The sequence below is a fragment of the Mirounga leonina genome, unplaced genomic scaffold, assembly GCF_011800145.1.
Source record: "Mirounga leonina isolate KUSES-001 unplaced genomic scaffold, KU_Mleo_1.0 Mir_171, whole genome shotgun sequence".
Lineage (NCBI taxonomy): Eukaryota > Metazoa > Chordata > Mammalia > Carnivora > Phocidae > Mirounga > Mirounga leonina.
This window is the reverse complement of record NW_023270436.1, coordinates 23,540,134-23,567,285: the sequence shown is the minus strand read 5'-3', so window position 1 is coordinate 23,567,285 and position 27,152 is coordinate 23,540,134. Positions and strand designations below refer to the sequence as shown.

Sequence of the window (27,152 nt, the reverse complement as noted above, 5' to 3'; positions counted from 1 at the left end):
CTTCTTCTTCTTCTTCTTCTTCTTCTTCTTCTTCTTCTTCTTCTTCTTCTTCTTCTTCTTCTTCTTCTTCTTTCTTCTTCTTCTTCTTCTTCTTTCTTCTTATTTTAATTAAGGCAGTTGTAAAATGCCTTAAAAGGCCCAGGAAGGCAAAAATACCTAAGGGTCCATGAAAGTCATAATGCAGCTTTGGCTTGATGTTAAGAAGGATTCTGATTCCCAGTTTAGATTCAATAGCAAAGAGCACTGTGATCAATTTGCTGTGTCTGCCTCAGGCTTAAAGAGGGAACGTGGCGTCCTTATTTAGTCATCTTTGGTTTGATGAGACGAGCACAGGGACGTTTCAGGTTCAATTCCCAGATTCACAATGTCATCGGTCTACCTTTCTGATCCTGTTTCTTAACTTACAAAACGGAGTTCATGGGGCTTTTTTTTTTTTTTAAGATTTTATTTATTTATTTGAGAGAGAGAGAATGAGAGAGAACACATGAGAGGGTATAGGGTCAGAGGGCAAAGCAGACTCCCTGCCGAGCAGGGAGCCCGATGCGGGACTCGATCCAGGGACTCCAGGATCATGACCTGAGCCGAAGGCAGTCGCTTAACCAACTGAGCCACCCAGGCGCCCTTCATGGGGCTTTTATGAGGTAAGAAATGAAATAATGAAAGCTAACACTGTGCCAGGTACTGTTCTAAAGGGCTTTCTGTGTATTAACCCTTTTATCCTTCCAGCCCCTACAGAGTACGTAATATCCCACATTCCGCCATAATGTGTGCTCCAGGGATTTGAAACCCAGATCGGAATTTCATCCAAAGAAATAAAAGACACAAACAAGAATTCCCGGCCTCAGTTTCCCTATCTTCAAGTCAAGCGGCTGGCCCAGAAACTCCCTGGTCCGTCCGCATCCCTCCCGCGCCCCCTGCCGGCGTAAGGGGACACTGTCTGGCCGCATCCCGCCGTAGCGTCTGCGCTCTCGGTCGGCGTGGACACTCCCGCGGCTGGGAATATAAAGGCCGAAGGGCCAGAGAAGATCCCGAACCAGAAAAGATTCTAAACCCTGCGGGAAGAGAGCTGAAGGCCCCAGAGCCGGCCCTGGGGCGGAGACTGACAGCTCGGGGCGTGGTTCCCTAGGGGGCGGGGGCTCGGGCGGGGCGGGGCCAGCCGGCGGACCCAGACGTGGCGCAGTGGCCCGGCCGTTCGCCTTTAGCTTGCGGATCATCTTCGGCCCGGTCCCGATGCACCTCCCGCTGCCTCCACCGCCCCTGCTGCTGCTTCTCGCGGCACTCGCGGCCGCCGTCACCACCTTCCGGCCCGACTGGAACCGTCTGCACGGCCTGGCCCGAGCCCGGGTAGAGGTAAATGCTCTGGTCCCTAGCTCAGGGACCACTGCCCCCAACCCTCTGGCCCCTTAGCTTTGGAATCACCGCTCACTTTGGCCCCAGGACCCTCCTGACTCCCAAGTCCCCCTCAGGGCCGGGACCAGCCCTCCCGCTCCCCAGCCTCAGGACGCCCCAGCACCCACCACCGTGGAAGCCTGAGATACCCGATGGTGCTGTCTGGAAACCCGAACTCCTCCCTAGTTTCCCATCCGGCTGGACAGCGGGCCCCCAGACACACTGGCCCTGTCCCCTAACTCTACTCCCAGCCTGTGACTCTTCCAAACCTGTCCTCTGGAGCCTAACTTTACATCCTCCCATCACTCCACTTTTTCCTGGACTTCCTCCCCCACCCCAGTTCCGGTATGTGTCTCCCTTCCCTGAGGGAGGGAAGACTTTCTGGGCGCTTGCCCCACTAAGCAAAAGCCAACTGCATTACCAACATTTACTCTGCAGCAGGCCCCCATCCTCCTCTGTGAGGAAATTACCCGTCAGAGTCCCTGTTTGGTTGTGTGACTTGAATCATCACAGATCCTCTATGGGCCTTAGTTTTGTCTGACAGAAGGAGGGGGAGGAGGAAGGAGGAAGGAGGACTAGAATAGTCCTGGGGTCTGGACTCCTGCTGGGAAGTGTCTCTCCCCTCTGGGAGTGCAGGGAGGGGCCCACACATCCTCCCATGTTGCGGAAGCAACCAGATGGAGGCCCAGCTCTGCATGGGGCTAGGTAGGGACCAGATGGCAGGTATCTCTAACGGGGTCTCCCAGGGCAATTCAGAGCTGTTCCCTTCTGGCCTGCCTCCACCCTGAGGTTCTAGGGGCCAAAGTCCAGGCCCAGGTCTCTACTGCCTGAGAGAAGTAGAGTAATCATTTCTTTTGGGCATTGGGAGTGAGTCAACAGTCAGTAAGGTGTGCAGGCAAGAGCCCCAAGGCTGGTAAGTGCCTTTGGGTCACTGGTCTTGCTCCTCTTTTACCTGATGTCTGTAAGCCCCTGTACAGAGTTCCCCCCTTCTGTCATAAGGGAACTTCTGTTTCAAAGGTAATCCACAGCCTCATCCAACTCTGGGAGGAGAGTGAAATGGTCTTGAGGGTGTTATTGGGCAGATATGAAGGATTCCTGACCTATCTGATTTTGTCCCCCTCCAGACCTGTGGGGGATGACAGCTGAATCGCCTGAAGGAGGTAAGTTTTGTGTGTGTGTGTGTGTGTGTTTTGTGTTTTTAAGAGATAGGTTGGGGGGGGGGGCAGAGGGAGAGAGAAAATCTTAAGCAGACTCCACGCCTAGCACAGAGTCCGACTCAGGGCTCCATCTCACAACCCTGAGATCATGACTTGAGCCAAAATCAAGAGCCAGATGCTTAACTGACTGAGCCAGCCAGGTGCTCCTGAAGGAGGTAAGTTTGAAGAAAGGGGTCTCCAGCTCTGTCTCCACTGAGCCCCTTGGGGGATGGGTAACATAGTCCTACAGATTGGCTGGAGGGGACGTTCCCTGGGGTGGGAGTCAAGAGTGTGTGACCTCAGCAGGCTTCAGTTTCCTGTCGGTATCTGGAGGGGGTCGGGGTCTGATTCTCTGGTTCTTCCCCAGGTGAAGGCCTTTGTCACCCAGGACATCCCTTTATAGTATCCTTTTTCTGTTGTGGGGGAGGGAGGATGGGGAGGAGGATCTGGGAGAATCTCCTTCCACTTAACTTCACAGATAGGGATGACAAATGGTTTTCATCTGACAAGTGGAATTGATAGTGACTGCCCAGAGAATTCCTAGGTGGTAGGCAAGAGAAATGGACTACTGATGATTGCCACAGACACGGGAACGGAGAAGAGAGCCCTTTACTTCTCTGAACTCTAATTTCCTCACGTGTAAATGGGGGATCCCTGCCCTACCTGGGCAAAAGAGGCAGTGCTGTTCACGTGCTGTTCATAGGTGGGAGACCCCACCGGCCTCGGGTCACCACTACACGCCTTAACAACTCCAGTCACAACCTGGTAATGAAACACCTTCCAGGGGCCGACCCAGAGCTCGTCCTGCTGGGCCACCGCTACGAAGAACTGGAGGTGCGGCTTGGAAGGCGGGCGGGGGCGGGGTGGGGGTGGGGTGTCGGGGCGAGGCGCACTGACCCCACCCCTCCTCTACTTCAGCGAATCCCACTCAGCGAAATGACCCGCGAGGAGATCAATGAGCTGGTGCAGGAGCTCGGCTTCTACCGCAAGGCGGCGCCCGACGAACCTGTTCCCCCTGAGTACCTACGGGCGCCCGCCAAGCCCGCCGAAGGCGCTCCGGACCGCCCTGACCTTTAGGTCCGGGGACGCGGGCCCACCTCCTCACCCGCCTGAGCCCTGGGGACAGAATGAAGCGCTCAGCGTCCCGGGAGCACCTCCCTCGCTGAGGGCCGACGCCTCGTCCCTGAGCCGGCAGAGATGGAGTTGGGGTTTCCTTCTAACCCCTCTTTCTTCCCTACCCAGCTCAATTAAATCCTCTTCCGCCTTAACTGAGACTCGACCCCTTCCTTGCTGCGGGAGGGTGGGGAATAGGAGCCCCCCTAATACCCCCGAAAGGCCCAGCATCCCCAAATACCTGGCTGCTGGAATGGGGATGTGTGCACGCCTTGCCAAGCTGCCATAAATTTAATAACCCCAAGAGAGGCAGAGAGGAGTCAGGGTCGTTGAAAACCAATAATTTATCAAAACGCAGCGTGTGTATGCAGGGGCGGGTGTCGCAACAGACAGGGCAGCAGTGGGCAGGCGCACAGGGAGGGGATGGTGCCTGGATGGTGGGGGCAGCTTGCCGCAGGCGGGCCGTGCGGGCAGGGAGGCTAGACGTTCTTGCCGCGCAGGCGCAGCTCGTGGCGCCGCAGGTGGTTGTAGAGCGACTGCACATAGGTGAAGACGCACTTGGGGTCGGGCTTCTTGCCCATGATCATCATGTCCTCCACCTCCACCAGAGGCACGCAGTCCACCAGCATCCTGCAGGGAGGGGGCACGGGGTGGTTGTCAGCGCCGACCCCGCCTCCTGCGGCTACCCTCTACCTGGAGGTCTTTTCACTGCTTGCAGCCTGTTGGTCTTCCATAAACTCCAGATTCTTGACTGACTGAAGGGGTAAAAGCTTTCGGGGAAGACAGGAAACCCCAGGCCCCACTCACCGAAGCCTAGAAGCATCACTATGGGGAGCCAGGCCAGGCAGGCGGAGATGGGAGAGGAGCACCATGCTCCATTCCAACTCTGGGCAGGTCCATGTCTCTACCCCTAGCCCGGGGAGGGGGGGGGGGTCCTGCCTCCAGACTCCACCCATGTTCTCTCTGGAGGGCCTCCTACACACCCTCAACGGCACACTCCAGCTCGCACAAGCCTCTGGGTTGGGCCATTGGATCCAGTGGGGCCTTACCAACGGGAAATCTTTCTCTGCAGTCAGGACCCGCCCCTGTTAACCCTCTGTGCCCTGGATTATCTCTCAGATGCCTGGCCTGGAACCTCCTGCAGAGAGGCCCGGGAACTCCTGTCCTTGCAGCAGGGGACAATCTCACTACATGAGATGGAGGACAGCGAGTGTATGTGTGTGTGTGTGTGGGGGGGAGTTCTTTAACCCTTACCACCTGCCTTGGCTAGAGCAGGGGAGGCAGATGAGGGTCCCAACCAAAACATCCAGGACTACCTACAACATGCTCAAGAGTGGGACCGCCCTTCTGTCACCCTCCAGAGTGCTAGCTGTACTTTACAGATAGGGAAACTGAGTCACAGACCAGGAGTCATGTTTCAAGCCCCATAGCTTAGTAGGTGCAGGGCTGGGCCTCCTGGGACTCAAGTACCCCAGTCCTGGCTGCTGACACTTGCCTGGAGCCCCCTCTTCCCTATTGCAGGAGCCATCTCCCCACTCTGGAGTCAATGGGCGGCAGCATCTGACAGCCCCAGAGCTCTAAAGCTGGAGTGCGCTCCTTGGCTCCATTTCCCCTCCTCTCCCAAAGCAAGACCTTTTCTGCCTTGCTCCCTCCCATGACCATGTTACCTGAATTTCCTTTGGCAGGGAAGGCATAAGGGCAGGAATTGTTCCTATTGCCAACACACCAAAGGGCCCAGGACTACCTCCTCCCATCTTGTGCCCTCAAGGTCAAACCTTGGGACCATGGTAGGGCTGGGGCCTACTCCCAGCTCACCTGGACTCCTTCATTGAAGCAGCTTGGGAGGCAGGAGACCTCTGTTTCAGTCCAGGCTGTACCCCTGATCAGCTGTGTGTGCTAGATAAAGCTCTGCCCTGTTCTGTGACTCAGTTTCTCCATCTCTATAGCAACAAGTTCTCTGCCTCACTGGAGACCTTGGGAGCACTTAGGATGAATGAGGGGGTTTCTGACTCTGTTGCTGATGTGCTATGTGCCCTTGGGATCATGTCTGCCCCAGGCTGGATTCATTTCCCCGGCTACACTATGGGGAAAGAGGCAGCCTCTCTCTGCATCTTCTTCAAGCTGTGGCTATCACCCCAGGGATCCCGGGCTCCCCAATGTGGAGCTCCCTCCCGCCTCTGGTGTCTTCCCTGGAGACCTTATAAAGCCATTGTTTACACTGGGGCTCACAGCTCAGGGCTCCAGCTGCCCCAGTGACAGGCCAAACACAGGGCAATTCGAGCAACAGCACGGCTGAGTCACACTTTCCAACTGGATCAGGGCTGGGTTGGCCCCTCTCCTTCCAGGCCAGCCTGCTGGGCAGCAGCTCCTAAGTCCATATATGACCTGGAGACAGAACCAAGCCCATCCTCCCCTCACCTGCATGGCTTCTCTGGGTATATGTGTGCACATGTGGGCTGCCCCCCACATGGCTCCAGGCCCCGTGGGGCATCTGAGTGCACGGCTAGCTCTGTCCCTGATTCACATTACTTTGGGCAATCCCCTTGCTCCCTCTGAGCCTTTGTCTTTTCTTCTCTCTACACAACAGGTGGGAAAAGTGATGGGCTAAGGAAAACAGCTGCTAAGTGGGGAGTATGGAGTTCCGGTTTCTGGCCCTGTCTCTGACCTAAAACCTCCAGGACGCCGAGCCACCTTTCTCCTTCTCTGAGCAGCTCGTCTGGAATGGACAGGTAGCTCAGGACCTGAATTCTGTGGCCCTGAGGTGAGGTGACTAGAGAGAAAATGCCAGAGCTGGTGTAGAGATCCAGATCCAAATCCAGAAACATCTTCCTGTTACACGGGCCCCACTCCTGAGCTCTCCAATGAGTGTGGCACCACCAGATCCCCAGTGCCCAAACTGGAGGCCTAGCAGATTCCTTGAGCCTCCTTCTCTCTCCCTAACTGGATACATCAGGAAGCCTGTCCTACTTCTTATTAAGCTGCTTCAGCTATCTAGCCCATTCCTTCCCTCCCCATCCCTCATCCAGGCATTGTTCTAGAATGCTAACCAGACCACATACATTACTTCTCTGTTTGGAAATCTTTTATGACTCTCGTCCTCAGGAGGAAGTTCAAACTCCTGTGGCCCCTTCTCCCCTTCATACCCAGACTAAACTTCCTTCCCTTCCCAAGTGTGCCATGCTCTCTCTCCCTATCGACCCCAGCCCTGTGCATAAGCTCATCCCTCTGCCTGGGACTCCCTTTCCCTCCTTTATCCTGAACTTGTCATTCAGATCCCAGCTCGGTTTGCACTTTTTTCAGATAGCTGTCCTGGGCCTGCAGGCTGGGTCAGGTGCCTCCTCTGGGGTTCCCTCCGGGGCTTGCTCCATCTCAGTCCTACTCATGTGGGTCATCACTGCCCCTTTAGAAGAATGGTCTTGCTGGCTAGGCCCCAAACTACCAGAAGATAGGGCCACGTCTGGCGCCTTCCGGCTCTTCTCGGGGTCCGGTTGCTTCCCCCACCCACCTCCCGGGTCTCTCTCTGTGCCCCTCTGAGCAGAGTCCAGCGTACAGCACAGGTGGGCGAGGCGGCGTTTCTCACCGTGGGGCCCCTGAGCAGGGGTTAGGACTTTTTGGTTTTTACCAGCCCCTTCTGGACCAGACAGCGGTAGAACTCCTGGATGTACGTGTACACGCACTTCCAGTCAGGCTCTCGAAGCCGCACCATGTCCTCTGTGTCCAGGAGCTGCGGGCACTCCGCATGGGTCCTGGGGAGGGTAGGGGGCCGGGAAGGGGCAGGGAGGGAGGCAGGGCCCGGGAGGGGAAGAGGGGAAAGAGGCAGAGAAGAGAAAGGGGAGGAGAACAGAGAGACACACACATACACACACACACAGAGACAAGAGTTCAGTTACGTTCTCAGTGCTGCAGTCGGCCGGCCCCCCCGCATGCCCCTTCCCCATTGTGGACGTGCCGCTCACTACCCATCACTAATGGTGTGCGATGCAGACAGGGGTGGGGGGCCAGACCAGTCACAGGTGCAGAGAACTCTTGGGGCAAGCGGGAACGGGGTGTGGGGCAATGGCGTTGGCACTGAGGTCGGAGAGGAGGGCTGTGCCCCAGGGGAGGGGGGGTGCGGGAGGCGTGAGAGGAGGTGGGGAGGGGAAAGAGGAAGAAATCTGGGGGAACCAGAAAGAGAAAAGGAGAAAAGGAAAGACAGATGGAGGGTGCTGAGGGTGAGGTGAGCAGACAGGGTAACGATTCCAAAGTGGAGGGCTTGCTGATGTCCTATATAAGCCTCTGGCAGCACCTATATAGGCTGGGCGGGCACGGTGCCCGGGCCAGGAGCCTCCTTTTGGAATCTCCAGCCGGGATCCCGTGGGAGCAGGAAGCTCTGGTGATAGTGGGAGGACAGCAGGACAGAGAAAGGGAGAGAGAGAGGGAGGAGGGGGCAGAGGGAGGATAGAGGGGATATGGACAGGGCCACCTGGTGGGCCTTGGCCGGGGCTGGTAGGCGGGCCGGCGGCTCCTTCGTTCCGGCGGGCACCTGGCACGCTCAGCGGCGGGTGGGCAGGGTGGAGAGGACAGGGGCTTTCTGGGGAAGGGGGGATCTCAGCCACTGTCTGACAGTGCAGCTGGCCGGCTCTAAGGGGCCTTGGGGCAGCTGGGCCTGGCCCAGATGCGCAGCCCCGGATGCCCAGCTGACACCAGCAGGGCTGGGGCCCACACTTACTCTGCAGATGAGAAGGCCACCTCGAAGTTCTGACGCCGGTTCTGCGGGCTGAGCTGCCCATAGTCGAAGGCCTCGGGGAAGAAGTTGTGCACCAGGGCACAGAAGGCCATCCCATCACTCCAACTTGAGGAGAAGTTCTGGATGTCCACGTGCTATGTATGGGTGGTGGAAGGACTGGTCAGCTTCCCCATAACTTCTATGCCCCCAGCGTTTGGCATTCCAGACGTAGGGCAACTGGGGTCAGAGAGGCCCTGTAGCTTTCCCAAGGCTGCACAGCGGTTGGGCAGTGGGAACATGAGCATCCTTCAATTGAGTTTGTCAACTCCCACGTCTGCTACGTATAGGCACAGAGCAACCAGGAGGCCCAGCACCACCCGGCTAAGACCATGGTCATGCTTCCCTCACTCCTTCCCTTACTTACAGAAATTTACCCAGCTCCCCTACTCCCATTTCCAAGAGGAATGAGGGGGGACTCCAAGGGTGAGGTCTGACTCTGACCTGGGTCCCTCATTAGGCCCTGCCACTTAATCACTTATTCTGGAATCTAGGGCACACTGTGTGTCCTCTTTGAGCCTGTTTCCTCATCCCCAAAGAGGGCTTCCATCCTCCCTGCCAGGCACGGGGGCTGTGAAAAGCACAGGGTGTGAGAAGCAGTTCTGCCAAGAGGGAGGTGCAGAGCGGCGGGGTGGGGGTTGTGGGGAGAAGAAAGAAGCTAGGCTGCCTGGCCTCATAGAGCTCACCTCATAGCCACGTGTCTTGGCTCGGCACCAGTCCAGCAACATCTGCTTGATGCTGTTAGCGTTGGGGACCCCAAAGCTGGTGGAGCGCTGCACGGCTGCGCGGGGTCCACCAGGGCTGCTGCAGGGGCGCGTGGGGGCGGGGGGGTGGTGGTGAGGCAGGGCCGGGTCACACCACCAAAGGGGACGCTGCCTCCGCCCGCCCATCCAGCCTGTCCCAGGCCCCGCCTTCCCCGTCCTTCAGGCCCCTCCCAGCACAGCTCCCACAGCGCCTTCCCGTTTCTGGCCCCGCCCAGCCACGCCCCCCTGCTACTCACCCCGCGGCGCCTTCCTTCTCCAGCTTCTCAATCATGGCCTTGCGCGCCTGGGAGGCCGAGGTCTTGGGCAGGCTCTGCGCCTTCATCAGCTCTTTCTTCTTCTCTGCTTGGCGTTTCTCGAGTGCCGCCAGGCTGCCGAGCCGCGGGCTGGCCTCATCCTCGCGGTCAAAGATGCTGGGGGTGTAGGGAGGCGACTGTTAGGCTCCTCCTGAGCCTCGACCCCCACTTGCCAAGGGAGGGGTCTTGTTGTACCCTACACCCTGCGGTATATGCACCACCGGCAACACAGGTCAGCAGGGGAGGCGTCCTTATCACACCCATTTTGCAGAGTAGACTGAAGCTCAAAGGACAAGAAGGTGGGAGCCACTCTTTTCAACAGACTTGGCCCCTGGGGAGTTCTCTGAGAAGGCTCACTCTCTGATCAAGTTACTAGGTGAGTTCAGATTCTGGGCACTATCAACTAATAATGCCCACCAGCATAATCAGAATGATGATAATAATAATAGCTCATATCTATTGAGCCTTTCCTATGTGCCATTTTAAACTTCACAAGGGGAGGGGCACCTGGGTGGCTCAGTCGTTAAGCATCTGCCTTGGGCTCGGGTCATGATCCCAGGGTCCTGGAATCAAGCCTACATCAGGCTCCCTGCTTGACGGGAAGCCTGCTTCTCTCTCTCCCAGTCCCCCCAGCTTGTGTTTCGTTTCACTGTGCTCTCTCTCTGTCAAATTAAAAAAAAAAAAAAATCGTAAACTTCACAAGGGGAGGGAGGCCTCTGGCCTCAGGTTTCAGAGGGCTTGGGGGGCAGTGCAAGAACTTGAACACAGGTCTTTCTGACTCAGAGTTCTTGAACCCCTCTGGTTCCCAGCCTGAATTCTAATCCTACCAGCCCTGATATACTCCGTGGGATAGAGGTGTACTCCTCCCTCACGGAATAAGGTGCAAAAGTGCTCTGTGACCTGGGACGTGGTCTGCAGACACAGGGAAGGGGCAGGGCCATCAGGCAGCTCAGTGGCAGGCAGTCCTCTCTACAGGCTCAGTGTTATCGCTGCCACTCAGAGCTGGGAGACCCTGAGCAAGTCTCTGGCCTCCCCAGTGGTGTGGTTGAGGATTAGGTGAGATCACAAGGGGACCAGGAGTGGCCTGATTCCTGCTCGGACTCTCCCTGCCTGTATGCTTATCACCTTCCAGCACCATGGTCTACCCCTCTGTAGAATGGGTGTGCAGTGAGGTCCCATGTGGCACTGACTCCATGTGGTCCGGGGATGGGTACCTGTGCTCACCTGCCCATCTTCTTGGATGATGACGAGGAGAAGGTCTTGGTTTGCACCATGGTGCTGCTGCCACCATCTACAAGAAAGGGGAAGAGGAGCAGGGTGAGGGCGCCAGCTGGACGTCAGGACATAGGGCAGGGGGCTGTTGAGGGGGGGATGGTGGTAGCCACAGGCAGAGAAGAGAAAGTGACTGCTGGACAGAGAGACACACAGATGAAGGTACGGAGAGAGAGCTTGAGGAAGAGTCTGAGGAGGTGGGCAGGCAGGCAGGCACAGGGCGGCCTTACTCTCCGAGCGCCTCACAAAACTGGACTCCACTGTGGTGGTGCGGGTCGTCCGTGTGCCATCATCTGGAGGGGCAGGGGACGAGAGGAAGAATGTGAGGCATGGGGCCAGTGGGGTGGCTATATTCCCACCTGGAGCCCCGAGCCCTGCTTGGCCCCCTTACTGGAGTGGACGAGCCGCTCAGTCTTGGTGACAGTGCTGACAGCCGAGCCATCGGCTGCCCTCTGGCTGTGCTGCGTGGTGGTCTCAGTGGCTGTGTTGCCACGGCCCGCCCCTGGCCGGGCCCGTGCCTCTTGCAGCCGCCGTTCCCGTTCCTTGTCCCGCTGGTCTGGGCGGGGGTGGGGGGATGCCCCATGCATGCCCAGGAGGGCCACCCATCACCCACACAGCACGTATGCATGGGCACACAGGGCACACAAGATGGGGTGGAGGGCAACTTGTTAGAAATACTGAAGACACAGGGGGCAAGGGCCCTCTCTAGGAGTAGCTGAGGGTGAGGGGAAAGCTGTAACTTGGCGGGGGTGGGGGGCGGGGTGTGGTGTGTGGCAATGGACTCAGGCAGAAACGGGGAATATGGACTAGCTAAACTCAAAGGGGAAGTATTTGGATCCAAGAAGGGAGTTTCTGTGGGAATGAGTAGCTTATTCCAGAGTGAATATGCAGATCTAGGGAGGGAGTAGCAGAGTTCAGGGAAGAAGCTGAGTGAGGCTAGTAGCTGAGTGGGTCTTTAAATGGGTCTTAGGTGGGAAAAGAGCAGCTGGAGGAAGAAATATCTAGATCCAAGGAGGGAGTAATTGGAGGTACCTGAGAAGTAATTCAATACAGGGAAAGAGTGGTCAGGAGAGAAACTGGCAAAAGGGGTAAGTGGGCCTAAAGAAGTAGGTGGGTGGGCACAGGGGCTAGGTGGTCATCAGTGGGGCCTGGAGGAAGCAGTCAGATTCCGAGAGTATCTAGAGCAGCAAATGAATCTAGAATCTGAGGGAAAGAATAGCTGGGTCCAGGAAGTGCTCAGGGAAGGGGAAGCTGGGTGGGGGGCAGAGGCTATGGTGGTCATCAGTGGCTCTCAAGGAGAGAAAAGCAGCTGGGGGAAGGAGTATTTGGATTCAGGGTAGGAGTAGTCGGCAGCACTTGGGGAAGCAATGGGATCCAAGGGGGAGTAGCTAGGAAAGGGAGTAACTAGGTCTAGGAAGGAGAGGAGAAGCTGGTTGGGGATGGTATAACTGGGGTAGCCAGGGGGAAAGAAGGGGCTAGGGAAGGGAGAAGCTGGATCCAGGGGGAAGGAGGCAAGGGAACATCTGGGGCTAGAGAAGAAGCTGGGTAGGGCAGTTTACTGAACTAGAGTGTCCATGAATGGACCCCAGCGTAAGGGGAGCAGCTGGGCGATGGAGCAGCTGAATCTGGAGTGGGGCAAGTGGCTCTCTACCTCTCTTCTTTTGTCGGAGCTCACGTAGTGCAGCCCGGATGAGCTTCCGTTCCTCATAGTCTGTCGTCTGATCCAGCTGCAGATAGAACCCGTCGTTACCCACCTGCTGGCTGCTGGTTCCTGCCCCCTGCCGACCCCTAGTCCACCAGATCTGGCCATACCATCTTGTCCAGGATGCTTTCGTCCTCGATGGCCATCAGCTCCTCAGCGCTCAGCGGAGCCCGCCTCTCTGGTGCTTTGTCCACCCGGGTTTGCTCGGCGCCATTAGCCACTTCCACTGCTGCAGCAGGGGGCTCTGCTGGCTCTGGCTCCATCTGGAGGGTGGGGACGACATGGACTTTAAGGAGGGGTGTAGAGGAAACCAACCATGCCCCCAGTGGACAGGGGACCAGGCCCTGGGTCTGCGGGCACAGCCTTGGAAATATCCACCAACTGGTCAGACTGCCTGCTCAAGGATGGTCATAGTGTGGTCAGACTCAGGGAAGAGGCACCGACAGCCTTGCCATAGGGCTTCCCATCTACCCGGAATGGTGTTAATACCATGCAGTGCCAATACTGGTGATTTTCATTGGATATTAAGCATTGGATAAACACTAGGGATTTTACTGTCCCTATTTAGCATAAGGGAAAACTGAGGCTCAGGGTAGCTGCATGACTTGCCCACAGTCCTTCCGTAAGTGTGATGTAGCCTGGGGTCTGAGCTGAAGGTAGCTTAACTCCTGAACCTCAGTTCTTTCTGCTGCTTCATTCCCAGCCCCCTCCCACTGTGCTCTGTTCCTGGCAGTTCCCAAGGCCTGGGTCCTCCTGGGCCAGTGCCCAGGCAGCACATGCCACACACACACACACACACACACACACACACACACACCAGGGCCTTTGGGCTCCTGACCACACACACACCCACACACACCCACACACACCCACACACCCACACCCACACCAGGGCCTTTGGGCTCCTGACCAGGTGTCTGACTGAGATTGCTCAGAGCCAAGTCCTCTCTGGAGCCTGCCCCTGCTCCCTCTAAGGGGCCTGCAGCCCCAACCTAGCACCCTACCCCTCCCAGGCCACCTTCCAACCACTTGCGGACAAGCTCCCAGCCCAATTATCACAGCCCCTCCCCTCCTGGCAGGGCCTCTCTGTTGTGAGGGTAAGGAGAGCCAAAGGAGCAGCTGCTTTAGGGAGACTCAGCCTGGCTGGGGCAGAGTAGGGGTGGGGGTGGGGGCTGGGCCCTGGCCAGGGGCCGCTGGGGCAGCCACCAGGCATGCCTCAGGGCCAGGAGCCCGGCACCCTCTCGCCTGAGTGTTGGAGCACTGGCATCCCAGTCCCTCTGCAGATAGGTAAACTGAGGCTCAGAGAAGGTAGTGGCATAACTTAAGGCCCCTCAGCAGAGGCAGAACCCACTCAACCCCCCCCCCCCCCCCCCCCCCCCCCCCCCAGCCCATAGGGACTTACGAGACTGCTGCTGCAGGCAGGGCCGGCAGAGGAGCAGCGGCGGGTGCTGAAGGCAGGCGGGTGGGCCACGGGGGTCCCAGCATCCTCAGCCGCCTGGAAGAGGGCCTCGGGATCGGCAGCGGCCAGGAGCAGCTCACTGGGCTCCAGCTCGGGCTCAAGGTCAGGCGCAAGTGGGACCCCCAGCCGCAGGCTCAGCACCTCCACCTGCCTGCCCAGTGCATCCAGCCGCCGGCTCAGTGCTGCCGTCTCCACCCGCAGCTCTTCAGCTGCCCGGGCCACTGGCTCCATGGCTGAGGCTGCCGCCTCAGCCGCCTGGGTCACTGCCGCCCGGCCTGCCTCAGCCACTGCCCGCAGCTCCTCCAGCGCCAAGCCCAATCGCTCCTCAAGGGCTGCAGCCAGCTCAGACCCAGGCCCCGGTACCCCCGGCATGGTGGTGGCAGGGGCTCTATGGTGGGGTGACGAGGGGCACAGTGGTAGGGACAGTTGCCTCTGGCTGGCAGTGTCAGAGTCTTTGCAGCTGGCCTGAGGGCGAAGGCAAGGGCAGTGGGCCTGCCCCGCCCCTGCTGGCCTCCCGGCCTCCCAGCCTGCTGCCCGCCAGCTGGGGCTGGGGCCCAAATAGAAACCTATTCTGGGCTCCCTGTGGAGGGGGCTGTGGGGGAGGGGTGGCCTGGCCAAGCAGGCAGACCGCCAGGCCTGGCCCTGGCCCTGCAGAGATCACAGACTGGCAGTACAGAACCTCTGCACGGGTCCTGAAGGACTACCTAGGCCATAGCCCCATGCCCCACAGATGGGGAAATCAAGGCAGGGAGCAAGGAATGGGTCTGCCTGGGCCACCATTTGCATTAACTATGAGGATCCAGTCTGCCAGGCTCCAGAGCCTGCACTCCTTTGCCTTTAGGCCATGCAGTTTTAGAAAGCCTTGAACAAATGGGGGAAATGGAGGCACAGAGAGGCGGGACTTTGAGCAATCTGCTATAAGAAGTGTCTCGTCCCTGACATAAATATTCTCTGGCCTGCCTGTGGCCCTGGGATCCAACCACAGATTTTGAGCACGTTTTAGGCACTTTTCTGCTTTCACTTGATTCTAGATGGGGAAACTGAGGTGAGTTGGTGGTATCAGATGCAGAGCTCACGTATGTACCTCCCACCCACCCCAAGGGCCTCAGCCACCATCCCCTCACTCTCTTGGCAGAGAGCAGTTAGGTCCTGCTCTGCAGGGGAAAGGGTGCTTTCTTGCCCCCACCCTCTCCCAGTCACCCCCGAGAAGGCCCAAGTCTGGCTCTAGCCATCTCACCTCAACCAAAGTCCCATTCAGTCCCCAGTGCAGCCCAGAGGACATTACCTGGGCAGCCGGATGGCCCACTGGGGATCCCTTCCCCAGCTGAGCTCCCAGCCAGCTGATCCCAGGCTCGGGAATGAATAATGGAAGGGTGCAGCGTATTCAGTTCTCGTGGCACCTGCTAGGCTGCAGCCTCACCTGACCGGCACCCCCTGCCTGTCCTCCCATCAGTGTTTCTGCTCAGCCCCACAGAGATGTTGACGCAGATGGTAATCACTAATCTCCAATCTCCTAAGAGGCCAGGCTGATCTTGGATGAGAAGATCAGCAGCTTTGCTTCTTGGGGCTGAGGCTCAGTTTGGAGTAGGAACAGGAGCACTGGGACTATCACAGGAAGAGGGGCAAGCCCTCACCACCCTCTCTGAAATTCCATTTTCCCATCTGTTCATTAGGAATGAACCAACCAATTTTTGGAGTAAGGACCAGAGATCAGCATGTGGGAAGCCTGGGGCCAGTACAGAGTAAGCTTCTGACACACCTAGTGGGCAATACAGACCCTAGTCTGCCCTTAGCTCTGCCACCAACTGGCTCTGGACTGTAGGTAGCCACCTGCTCTGTCTGGGCCTCAGTTTCCCTGTTTGTGCAATGGGGGAGGAGTGGAACCAGAGGAACCCCGCCAGCCTACAGCCTGAAGCAGTCTATATAAGATTGATGGATCGTGAGGCTGGTGGGGTAAGGAGGGGCTCACCTTAATGCTGCAGCCTCCCCGGCTAGCAGGGGAGGCATGGCTGAAGCTGGTGACGTGAGTGACGCTACCCAGCTGGGCCAGGGTCCCAGGGCTGCTGATATGGGTGATGGTGCTCTTGCCCCCACTGCTGGTGCTGAGGAGGGTGGGAGGCGCCCGCAGCCCCAGCGTCAGTTCTGGAGGAGAAGGGCTACTGTCAGATCAGCTGCAGTGAGGGCGATGCCAGCCAAGGTTAATGGTGCCCCTTGCTCCCAGCACACCCTTTGGAGAAACCCTGAACCCTGGCCACAGCACTTGCCCTATGTGCAGAGCTGGGTGGCTGGCTGCAGGCACTCATCCCCAGCAGTGGGGAGACAGCAGGGAGGCCTACCTGCCCTCTGGTTGCCTGTGGGCAGCAGCACTCGGCTCGTGGATGCCTGGCCACGGCCATCCTTGATCTCGATGGTGAATGTGGTCTTCATACTGGCCCCTGGCTCGGCAGTGCCGACAGGCACGGGAAGCGGGGCACTGGGCTCCTCTGAGCGGGCCACGGGCCCCCCTGCTCTGTTTTCAAGGGGCCTGGCAGCCAAGCCCCGCCCCCTGGGGCCCTCCTCCTGGGGGCAGCTCTGAAGCTGGGCCAGGGGCCTGGCTGTTCCTCGTGGCTCCTTGCTGAAGCGGGAGGAGGTGGCACTGGGGCCCCGTGAGGAGGAGCCACTGGAAGAGGAGGCAGGGGTAGTGCTGATGTGGGAGGGGCCCAAGAGTCTTGTGGGGGTTGAGGGACCCAGGGCCAACCGGGGTGGACCATCCTGGAGCCCAGCAGCCATAGGAGAATCAGATGTGAACTTGCGCACACGATCCCGCACGGAGCTGGCCCGCTGGAATGGGGAAGGTCCACTGGCAGGGGTCGGGGGTTCTAGAAGGCATAAGAGGGCTATCAGTGACTTGGTGGGACAGGGACTGCCCTGAGTCTACAGTAGTGGGAACAGGTAGTACCTCGGTTCTGGGCTGGCTGGCGGGGGCTGAGCACGGACAGGGAGCGTTGGCAGGGACGGGGTCCAGCCAGGTCTGGCAGTTTGGAGAAATGGTGGTGGCCAGGTGGGGGAAGATAAAGGAGACGTGGATATGGGGGTTCCACCCCTCATAGTTCTCTCCTCCATACCACCTCAGCCTCCCAGCCCCTTCCTGTACTCCAGCCTCCCCATCCCGTCTTGTACCTCCTTAGCTCCTGGCCTCCCCACTCAGCTGTATCTATCTTATAGCCTCCTCCTTCTCCACCCACACTGACCCTAGGATGACTTGGACACTCCTGGGGGCTGGGGCTAGGGCTTGGGCTGGAGGAAGGGTGCCCAGATCCTCCCTGCCGATGGAGATGGGGGACACCCCCCCGGCCAGGACTGCCCATGGCCTCAGCTGGGAGATGGGCGCACTCCCTTATTGGGGAAAAGAATGTGCTTGAGGCCCTTTGCCTTTCAAGGCTGCGGGGAGGCCTCTGGCCATGGGTTGGGGGGGGGGGCGGGCCAGGCTGGGGGTGGGGACACTTCAGGGCAGTAGGAGGAGTGTCAGGGACTGCCTAGCCTTGAAGAAGCTGAAGCTGTCTAGGCACTAGAGCCCATTTTCCAGACACGGAAGGGGAGGCCTGTAGCTACCCCTGCTGGGACCCTCACCTGCTCTCTTTGTGTTGGAAGGACCTTTGGTGGGGCCTTGGACAGCTGGGGGCTCTGTGGGGCCAGGCAGGAGCTGCAGGGGAGACATAGCATAGGCAGGGCCTGCCTCCCAAACCAAGGAGCTCACCTGCCTGGCATCCCTGTCCGTCATCCACACTCACCTTGCTGACCACCTGCTTCTCAGTGCTGGGGGTGGCTGGCGCTTCCTGGGGCTCAGGACTGGTGGCCCTGGGTGGGCTGGAGGGTGGCTCTGGGCTGCCCACAGCCTCAGCAGCAGGACACTGGGCCTCAGCAGGCTCTAGTGGAGGCTCAGGAGAAGCAGTGGTGGGTGAACTGGCGGACGAGGCAGGTAAGCTGGGTGTGCCCCCAGGTGGGGCCCGCAGCAGGAGTGTCACCGTGGTCACATCCCGGCTGGTGCCCTGGGGGGTTGGGGTTGGCTCTGGGACCTCTGCCTGCTGCTCCTGTTTCTCTGGCTCTGGCACCTGTGGGTGACCCACGGGATGCAGCCAAGGCTCCCCAGGCTGTCAGGTGCCCAGGGCAGGGCAGGCAAAGCAGAGGGGCCAGGCATAGCTTCCTGTGGGCACACCCGCACATGCATGGACGCTGATCCTCACTTCTCAACCTCCTGGCACTGCCTAGTGGAGGGTGGTTCAGAGAGGACCAGATCCTATGCCAGGGGTTGGGGATGAAAGGAGACCTGCTGGGGACTCCTGGCCTTAACAGATCCCTGGAGCTGAGGCCCCAGAGCCCTGATCCTAGCCTGGCTAATCAGTGGGTGTGTCTGTGGGGGTAGTCCTTCAGGGACTGGGACCCAGTGGCCTCTGCTGGCCACTTAAGGAATCTACACAGCTTGACCACACTCCCCGGAGAACAGTCAACTCTGTGAACAGTGCTCCACCCATCAGCTGGGGTGTGATAGGTAGGCCCTGATAAGCCAAAGTCAGGATGTGGGCTGTTTGGACAGGGAGGGACAGCCCTCAGGATGGGTTTAAGCTGGGGAGGTACCAGGGTCAGATTTACATTTCAGGGAGATTGCATTGGCTACTGAGTGGAGGCTGGATGGCCATGGTGGGTCAGAGGGGGGCATGGAAGTAGGGAGGCCAGCAGGGTGGTAATGGGGAGACGTACTCGGGAGCAGTATAGACAAGATGGCTTTGAGGGGAAGGCCTGGGTAGATGCAAAGTCTAGACTGGGGGACATGTGGCCAGAAGTTGCCCAGGAGAAGAGGCAGGGGCCTGAGATAGAGCCCTAGTGTCCACCCCCCCCGCCCCGGGTCAAGTACCAGCCTAGCAAAGACACACAGGTGCTCTTTGCTGCTGGCATCCATGGGCACAGGACACTGGGCTACGCTCCCACCGTGCTCACCTTCCTTCCCTCACACCGTTCCAGCCTCTGTGCTGCCCGCCCCTTGCTCTCCTCTCTTGAGCCACTGTTGGGACGCCCGCTGCACAACCTCCCAGCCAACGTGGCAGCTGGAAGGGAAGGACAAAATGTCAGTGGGTGGCCCGGAGGTGCTGTGGGGAGCATGCAGCAGGGCACAGGGCAGGGCCAGGGCAGAGCACTTACCCTCAATCTCCTGGGCCCTTATGCGGCGGATGGCAGCTCGGATCAGCTTGCGTTCTTCATACTCACCGGCACCTCGCAGCTGTGGATGAGAAGCAGGCCACAGGTGCTGGACCGCGGAGGCCGGCTCCTCACCTGCCCCGCCCCATCCCCCGCCCTGGCCTGGGCCTCACCAGCGCGGTCAGCTCTTCCACATCATTCATGGACTCCAGCCGCCCTGCCAGCCGTGCCAGAGCAGCTCGCTGCTCCGCCTCCTGCTGCTGAGAGCTGCAGGGACATCAGGACCATAACCGCCACTGCCACAGCCAAGTCATGGAGGATGTGGGCTGAGGGGTGGGGCCAGGACAGGGTACCCAGAACCTTGGCAGAGGGGCAGGGAGCGGCGCACCCCCTCTGGCTCCCCACTGGCACACGCCTGCCCATGTCCGCGAGCACTCAAACCACAGGCTCAGACGTGCTGTGGACATGGGTGTGTCCAGGGCCCCGGGACCGGCGAGTGGTCCGGGCCCGCATTCACCCCGGTGTATTCCAAATGCCGGCCGGTACTGCCATCTGCACACCCAGATGGGCAGCAGACACAGCTGTGCTCATGCCTGCCTGCACAACGCCAGCCTCCTCCCACCTGCATGACCACCGCCCTGGCCACTCACTGCAGCCAGTTCTCCTTGTTGTCCTGCCGCTCGGCACGGAAGCGCTTGGATGCCAGGGCCTCCTCCTCACGCTGCAGCTCCTGCCGCTGCAGCTCCCGGATGGCCGAGCGGATGCGCCGCCGCTCTGCCAGATCCGCTGTGACCTCCAACTGTGGGGTGGGCGGGGGTGAGGGGCGAGTCATTTTGGCTGCCGGGGTGGAGGGCGGGCACCAGCTGCCCACAGCTTGGCCTGGGCCACAATGAGTGGTCTGTCTCTACTCTCTCTGCCACATGCCTGTCACGAGCCTGCCCTCCCACCCACCCAGGGTCTCAGGGAGACCCGGCCCATGGAACCAGAGCTCCTGGACAGGCCGCTGTGCACTGTGGTTTACAGAGTGGGCGGCCAGCAACTGCCCACTGGGCCAGTTGCCAAGCCAGGCACCACTTCCTGAGATTTCAGGGACTCCTGTCTCAGAGTCCTTCATCAAACCCCAAAGAGCCTGGGAGTCAGGAGGAGGGAGGCCACCCTATGGGCTCCTAACAGGGTCCCTGGGGGAGGAAAGGGTGATTAGGGCAGCCGGAGTGACCCTGTGAGCAAGGAAGATTCCCATGTTCTTGTCCCAAAGCACTACAGCCTTGCTGGGGGTAGCAGCCTCATCCACACTGGACTGATGGGAAAACTGAGGCAGAAGCAGGTGCTCAGGAGTCCTAGTTTCTTGCCCGGCTGGGGGCTATTTTTTTCCCCCTGTACTGACCCAGTCCTAACCACCATCAAAGGGGCCAGGGCCCAGAGTAGCAGGGTCAGTTCCCCAGATAGATAATGCAGCTGCACTAGGGTCTACCCAGGGCCCTAGAGAGGGTATCAATGGGGGAACAGGTGCTCCCACCAGCTTCTGGGCCTCTCAATCCCTGGGAAATTGGAGGCGGCTGGTCTAACCAGGTTCAGGAAAGGGCACCTTCGCTGGGCAGAGTCAGCCAATTCTGTTGTGCCCCCCCCCCCAACCAGTACCTCTCCCCCCTACAGTCTGTGGCTCAAGAAAGAGAGGACTGACCTGGAGAAATCATTCAGGGGTAGGGTCCAGGAACCCTCTACCTCCTTCCTTATAGCCTCCTCCCCCATCATTCCTTCCTACTCCAGGATGGGGGGCCAAGTGGTGATGGGGATAGGTTTCAGCAGGGTGTATGGGCTGGCCCAATCTGCCATCAGGTCACTTGTCCTAGTCTGAAAAGAGTAGGGAGAGCTCTGGGGGACAGATCCCTCCATGGTTCCTTCAGGCTCCACATTTCTGAGCAGCTATGGGAGGGTCCCTTGAGGCTCAGGCCAGAACCCCCAGCTTGCTCCAGCCTCAGTCCACGCCTGGCTGGGTGGTCAGGAATATGTCCTTAACCTCTCTGTGTCTCAGTTTTCTCATTTGCCAAATGGAACAATGGCTCCCACCTCAGGGCAGTGGGTGGGGATGGGGGCAGTGACTTGGGGTCCCCCTGCATAGCTGTGCATGCAGTAAACATCACTCTGTCTTTGGTTCCAGCCGCTTAGGAGGAGAGAGGCAAGGGTAAATGAGTTCAAGATACGAGACATCAGTAACATTTATTGAGAACCTATATGACAGATCCTGCACTGAGCCCCCGGTCTGTCCTAATTTCACAGAAACCCTAGGTACTTTATTACTCCTATTTGACAGATGAGGAAACTGTGGTTCAAGGGGGAGAAGTCATTTGCTTACAGCCAAACGACCGGAGCCAGGATTTGGACCCATGTCTCTCTGACTCCAGGGTCAGCCTTGAGCTGAAGATAGCTCTGTTGCTAGGGTCTGTCTGCCATGGTGGGTAGGTACCTCAAGGACCTTGGCACCACTGTGTAAGGAACCCTCTCTAGCCTGGACTAGAGAGAACTATAAAGGGGGCCTATTACAGCAGAGGGAGGGAGAATGAGACTCACCTTCCCACTCTCCAGTCCTGGCCTCAGAGCTAGAGCCTTCTATGGTACACTTGGAGATTGTGGACAGTGAGTGGTACACTTGGTGATTGAGGGGTCAACTGGTTCAGTCCCCCTGTACAGAGGGTAAAGAGGCTAAGAGACGCAATGACTAGCCCTCTGTCTCCTGGGTACCCCTTCTGAATGCCCTGGGTTCCAGAGATGGAGTTCTTGTCCCTGAAAACAGCCTCATGTGGAACCTTGGCTACCTCTGTAATCCCTGGGAGCCTCACTGTCCCCATCTGGAAAATAGGATCCTCCGTCCGATCCTCCCACCAAATGAGTGAAGCGGAGCTGGGGGAAGGACAACCTCATTCCACTGGTCATCCCCAGCATGACCCTACCCTTTGGGCCTGGGTATATTGTCTGCCCACAGTAGCCCTGCTGTGTGGCCCATGTTCCCCGCCCTCTCAAGCCCCACCGTTGTGTGTGGAGGGGGCTGTGGGAGGGAGGGAAGGAAGTACAAAGCGCCATTGTCCACTAGAAGGAAGGGGAAGGGGATAGGGCGGTTTCCGAAACTGCCCAGTGAAATTCTCCCGGGAGGAAAGAGGGCACTTCCTCCTCCTTGGGGGCCGGGTCTCCCGGCCTTTCTGTCCTCGCTGCTGGGGAGTGGAGGGTGGGGTCTGGCAGGCCCCGGCATCTCTCTGGGACTCGGTCTCCCCACCAGCACAACACAAGACTTTCCGGTCATTTCCTCAGGCCCAGCTCCCCCAGCCACCCTGGGCGACCGGCCGGCAGTGGAGCGAGGCCTCGCCAGGGGGCGCCAAAGGCCCGCAGGCTCCGGAACGGCCCGCCCTCCCAGGGCACCGCCTCTCCCGGGCCGCCCCGAACTGGGCGCCCGGTGGGGAGCCAGACAGGAAGCCCCCCGCCACCGCCTGCTTTAATGTCTCCGGCTACGGAGAGGCAATCAAAGTTCACAGCACTTAAGCAGCTTCCCTAGGTCACCCAGCTAGTGAGCGTCGGAGCTTGAACTCGAACCCGGGACCGAGGCGGAGGGCGTCCGGGTATGTGGCGGAGGGACACGCGGCGTGCCTGTCCCCAAGTGCCCCCATCCCGCGCAGGCACCCCGCCCCGTCCTCAGGAATGTGCGGGAGCGTAGGCCGGAAGCGGCTGCCCGGGTCCCCGAATCGGCCCGAAGCTGGGGCGCGGGCCAGCTTTCCCTTATAAGGCCCGGCCCCGCGGGGAGGAGCCCGGCTTGGGACGCCCCCGTTCTTGCCACGAGGCCGGCGGGAGCCAGGCCGGCGCTCGGGGCGGGGACCCTCGGCAGTGCCGGGGCGAAGTAATGGCGGGCGCCGGCCGTGGAGGAACCGGTCTGGGGGTGGGAAAGACCTCGCGCCGCTTCGCGGTGCAGGGACGAGGGGCCGCGTCTAGTTAGTCCTTTCCCAGGGAGGGGGCGGGGCTGGGCCGACAACAGCTACTGCTTTGGCTCCTTCTCTGAAATCCCACATGGGGTGGGGGTTGGCGACTGGAGAACCCCGAGCCTCAGAGTGGACCCCTCAACATGGAGATGCCCGGAGACCTGGCTTTCTTTCGGGAACGCTCTGCCTCTACTACCCCCAGCTGACTTCCTGAGGGGAGGTCGAGCTGACGTGGTGGGAACCGCTGAAAAACCAACGGGACACACAGCCGGCTGTGGCGGTGGCAGACCCCCAGAGAGTCTAGGGGGTTGGTCTGAGGGCACACAGGCTGCCTGCCTTGGGTAGGTCATGGCGGTACTGGCCCCTGCCCAGTGACCCCTGCCTCCAGAAGAATGGTATGGGGGTGGGTAGGTCACTAGCTTTCTCCTAGGGAAGGTGAATCTTTAATCCCCATCCCTCCGCTGCCCACCCTCACAAAGGTAAAGGGCTGGTGGGGGGCAGGGCTCTGGCCCCTCCTCCAGTTCAGTAGCTCCCTGCCCTTGATAGTGGGCACATGCCTGCCCTGTGGTGTTGCCCTGCAGCCTTTCTGTGCATGGGAATGGGTGGGCTATGGTTAGATAGGGTGCTCAAGAAGCTGGGAAAAGAGTAGGCCTATTCTTCCACTCTAAGATCTGGGCCCATGCCTCATCCTATCCCCATGTCAGCTCTAGGGCCTAGACATATGTTTGCACAGATCTCCACCTCCCATTTTACAGGTAAAGAAACTGAGGCTCAGAGAAGGAAAAATGACAGAGCTTACAAGGGACCCCAAGGCCTTTCCCTCTTTACTGGCTCTTCTGGCTTTGAGTTACTCAGGACTTGGACCCCCATGGCCCTCTTTGGGGTTTGTTTGGATCCTGGCACATCCTCTTTGTAGCTGGGTGCCCTCAGGAGGTGATTTCACCTCTCTGAGCCACAGTGCCCTCCTGGCTTTTGGAGCTGCTGTGGTCGCAGCTTCTGTGAGATGGTCTACCACCCAGCCTGACCCCTGCTGTGCCCTGGCACTTTTTTTTTTTTTTAAGATTTATTTATTGATTTTAGAGAGAGAGTGTGGGAGCAGGGTGAGGGGCAGAGGGAGAGAGAGGATCCCGCAGACATCCTGCTGAGCTGGGGGCCACATGCGGGGCTCAATCCCAGGACCCTGAGATCACGACCTGAGCCGTGGCCACCCAGGCGCCCCTGTGCCCTGGCATTTTTAATCATAGCTGCTACTATTATCATTATGGCCAGCCTCCAGGGGCGGGCACTGCCCAGGCTGTTGCTTGGAAGAGCAAATCTAGCCTCCCCACACCTGTAGCTACACATGGGCGAGTCCTCAGCAGTTACTGTTTAAACAGGTGGTGGCAGTGGGGGCCTGGGAGGGACCAGGCCTTAGCACCTGGCCCGGACAGGCACATGCTACTAGGTCCTCTGCATCAGCCATGCATAACAGGCTTAGTCCTGTCCCCCTAGCCTTCCTCCTGCCCCCTCCTTTCACCCCTCCTCTTGTCAGCTGAGAGGTAGCCTGGACAGGCCCTGCCTCTGACCTGGCTTGCCTGTCATCACAGCAGGGATGAACAAGCCACTTACCAGCTTTCGCAGGGCTCCTTCGTCCAGCCCGGCTAAGGCCTCATCCGCCATCTCGCTGGCCCCTACCTCTGTCCGTCCCCTCCTGGTGAGATCTCCAGTGTCTGTGGCACCTGACACCAGCTCAGGGAATTCTGTAGGAGACAGACATGAATCAGGCCTGCTGGGGCCTCTGGAAACCACAGGTACCTGGGCTCTGTGCCTCAGTTTCCCTCTCTAACCCATGATCATCTGTTGGTGTCCCATCCTTGCTACCTGTGGCTCCCGGCTGGGAGTTCCCCTCTGTCCTAGGCTGGCATGTTGAAAACTTAACATACCAAGGGTGGGAGTCTCTGGTTCCTGCCCGGCTAACTTGATGCCAGCAGGCTGTGTGGCCTAAACTGGGCTCTCTCCCTGTCTTAAGCATCAAACAGGGAGAGTAGAGCCCTGGATTAAGAAGGCCCACCACAGCCTGATCACCACCAGGGGGTGCCCGCCAGAGTCCAGTTTCCTGCCCCACCCACCTATCCCCAGGGCCTGCCCAGCTCCTCCCGGACCAAAAGCTGAGTCTCTGGCTGTGGGCTGTGCCCATATCCAAATCCATGCTGCCACTACCCTTCATTTCCCCAGGTGATTTAATCCACTGGAGGTAACATCCTGTCTTCCAGTTCTTGACCACAGCCCTCTATACACACCCCTCCCTTCTCCCCTTCCTACCCTCCCCCTGATGCCAATTGTCTAGACCTCATGAAGCCAGGTGTCCAGACACCCAGCTCCTCCTGCCAATTTACAAACTTAGAACTGAATTTCTCAGCTAGAATGGCTTTCAGAACCTGATCCGTCCAACCTCTGGATAGGCAAAGTGAGGATTGAAGAGGGCCAGAGATTTGTTGGAGGGGTAAGGAGGATCCCAAAGACCCAGAGGGCAGGGATGGATTTAATCAAAATCTTGGCCACCTCTGGCTCCTGAAGCCCCCTTCCAAAGTGCCCCTAGGGGCTCAGATCACTCCCTCTTGCCCCATCACTGCCCATCATGGCCCCCTAAATCCTGGCTCAACCTTCCAGCTCCTTTCTTCTTTTTTCAGCCCTCATGTCTTTATGGAATTTGAGGGCCCACAGCCTGACACACTGTAGGTGCTTAATGTATGGGGACTAAAATGGCCCCAGGATTGCCCCCCCACCCCGCGTTGATTCATCCCTCAGTCATGCCTTCCCCCTCCCCAGAACAGTCACTTGTCGAGTCACCCCATCCGGTGAAGGGGTCTGGTGGGGTGAAGGGAGTCCCTAAGCCGCAGTTGGGGTTCTTCGGACGCTGCCTGTTCAAGTGGCTGCTTGCCTTTCCCATCCCCTTAGGCTTGGATGGGTGTTAACCACCCATCTTCCCTCTGTTGGGGTCCTTGCCTCTATCTACCTACTTTGGGGTAATCCCCCCGAAGTGCCACTCAGCAATCACCAGACTTTAGGTTCTGTGGACACTCTGAGTTCCCCCATGTCTCCTGAGGGGCAGGGGTCCCTAATGCGAAAGTCAGAACGCCCGGGGGGACTATAGGAAGTGTCTTTCTCCTTAGGGACTCCCGCCGCTGCCCCACTTCAGTTCCAGGGCTTCCTGTCACACACACAGTCTGCGGCCCCCAGGGATTGAGCGAGATCTTAGAGTAATGTGGGACGTTCCCCAAGGTATGTGCCCCCACAGACCAGGGTCCCTGGGGGTCGTGGAGCCTCCTGGAGGTCCGTGGGTGGTATCCTTCCCCGCGGTCTAGAACCTTATCCCATGGTTTAGAGCCTCAGTGGATGCGGGGAAGCTCCCAAGCCTGGGAGTCCCAGAACCCCTGTCCAGATATCCGCGTTCCACCCCCAGGACCCGTCGGGGTCCCGGTGCCTCCCAGAGGCCTGCACACCCACCTCTCAGTCCGGCCCACCGTTCGGCGCGGGCTCAGGCTAGGTCTCTCGGGATCCGACAGAGACTAGGAACGGTCAGGCGGAAGGCGCCGCGACCGGAATCCCAGTCCCCCTCAGCAACCGTCCCCGAGATTCTGCAAGCGCCGCCCGTCCAGCCGCGCCAGCAGCCCTGCCAGCCCCGCCCCGCGCCGCCGCTCCAGCCAATCCTTAGGAGGGTCCCGCCCATTCTCGTGCCCCATTGGGGAAATTCAATTTGACGGCCACGCCCCCAGGTCAGGTCCCGCCCCACGCGGGCCGGGTTGTAGGGGATCGTAGTCTTGGGGCCACTGCTGCCGCGACCTTGGCTGGTTGGGCAGGCAACGGCAGGAGGACGCAGCTTCGCACCAAAGTCGGGGAGGGCGCCCAAAGCCGGGGTAAGTGGCCCGGGCTCGTCCGACTCGTGGAGTCTTCACAACAGCCCCTCTCCGCCCTCCTCTTTGTTCCTGAGACCTTGTCCCTTCCCCCGACTCCGCCCCCTTCTCGCGTTAGCGTGTGGGCTTGGCTGCCGCCCAGGCTGCTTTCGGGACACCTGGTCCCGGCCACCTC

General features: G+C 59.1%; 2 protein-coding genes across 9 annotated transcripts; one reads left to right on the top strand and one right to left on the bottom strand.

The window, feature by feature from the left end:
• Nucleotides 1-1,148: 1,148 nt before the first annotated feature.
• Nucleotides 1,149-3,853, top strand: SELENOM (selenoprotein M). The gene is made up of 5 exons (XM_035017395.1): nucleotides 1,149-1,350; nucleotides 2,514-2,549; nucleotides 2,953-2,987; nucleotides 3,341-3,419; nucleotides 3,504-3,853. Exons 1-5 carry the CDS (start codon nucleotides 1,231-1,233, stop codon nucleotides 3,660-3,662), a joined length of 429 nt encoding a protein of 142 aa, XP_034873286.1. The 5' UTR covers nucleotides 1,149-1,230; the 3' UTR covers nucleotides 3,663-3,853.
• A 170-nt stretch (nucleotides 3,854-4,023) lies between these two features.
• Nucleotides 4,024-26,692, bottom strand: SMTN (smoothelin). Of its 8 annotated transcripts, none has more exons than XM_035017387.1 (21): nucleotides 26,571-26,692; nucleotides 24,693-24,823; nucleotides 19,773-19,921; nucleotides 19,296-19,389; nucleotides 19,126-19,204; nucleotides 18,925-19,031; nucleotides 17,721-18,041; nucleotides 17,560-17,632; nucleotides 16,889-16,987; nucleotides 16,287-16,808; nucleotides 15,920-16,092; nucleotides 12,602-12,754; nucleotides 12,441-12,516; nucleotides 11,181-11,345; nucleotides 11,020-11,082; nucleotides 10,742-10,808; nucleotides 9,461-9,634; nucleotides 9,147-9,264; nucleotides 8,407-8,558; nucleotides 7,279-7,444; nucleotides 4,024-4,328 (listed from the first exon to the last, which is right to left on the bottom strand). In XM_035017387.1, exons 2-20 carry the CDS (start codon nucleotides 24,741-24,743, stop codon nucleotides 7,300-7,302), a joined length of 2,781 nt encoding a protein of 926 aa, XP_034873278.1. In that variant the 5' UTR covers nucleotides 24,744-24,823; nucleotides 26,571-26,692; the 3' UTR covers nucleotides 4,024-4,328; nucleotides 7,279-7,299. The 8 variants fall into 8 exon arrangements, with proteins under 8 accessions (XP_034873278.1, XP_034873280.1, XP_034873277.1 ...); XM_035017389.1 differs by having other exon boundaries at nucleotides 16,889-16,960; XM_035017386.1 differs by lacking the exon at nucleotides 7,279-7,444.
• Nucleotides 26,693-27,152: the final 460 nt, after the last annotated feature.

Excerpts from the sequence above, each read along its gene's own strand:
- SMTN (XM_035017394.1), bottom strand. The coding sequence starts at position 24,743 with ATGGCGGATGAGGCCTTAGCCGGGCTGGACGAAGGAGCCCTGCGAAAG. Across the intron at positions 19,390-19,772 it reads AACAAGGAGAACTGGCTGCA|CTCTCAGCAGCAGGAGGCGG; the intron begins GTGAGTGGCCAG and ends ATGTCCCTGCAG. Across the intron at positions 11,346-12,440 it reads GCTCCGACAAAAGAAGAGAG|ACCAGCGGGACAAGGAACGG; the intron begins GTAGAGAGCCAC and ends ACCCCCGCCCAG.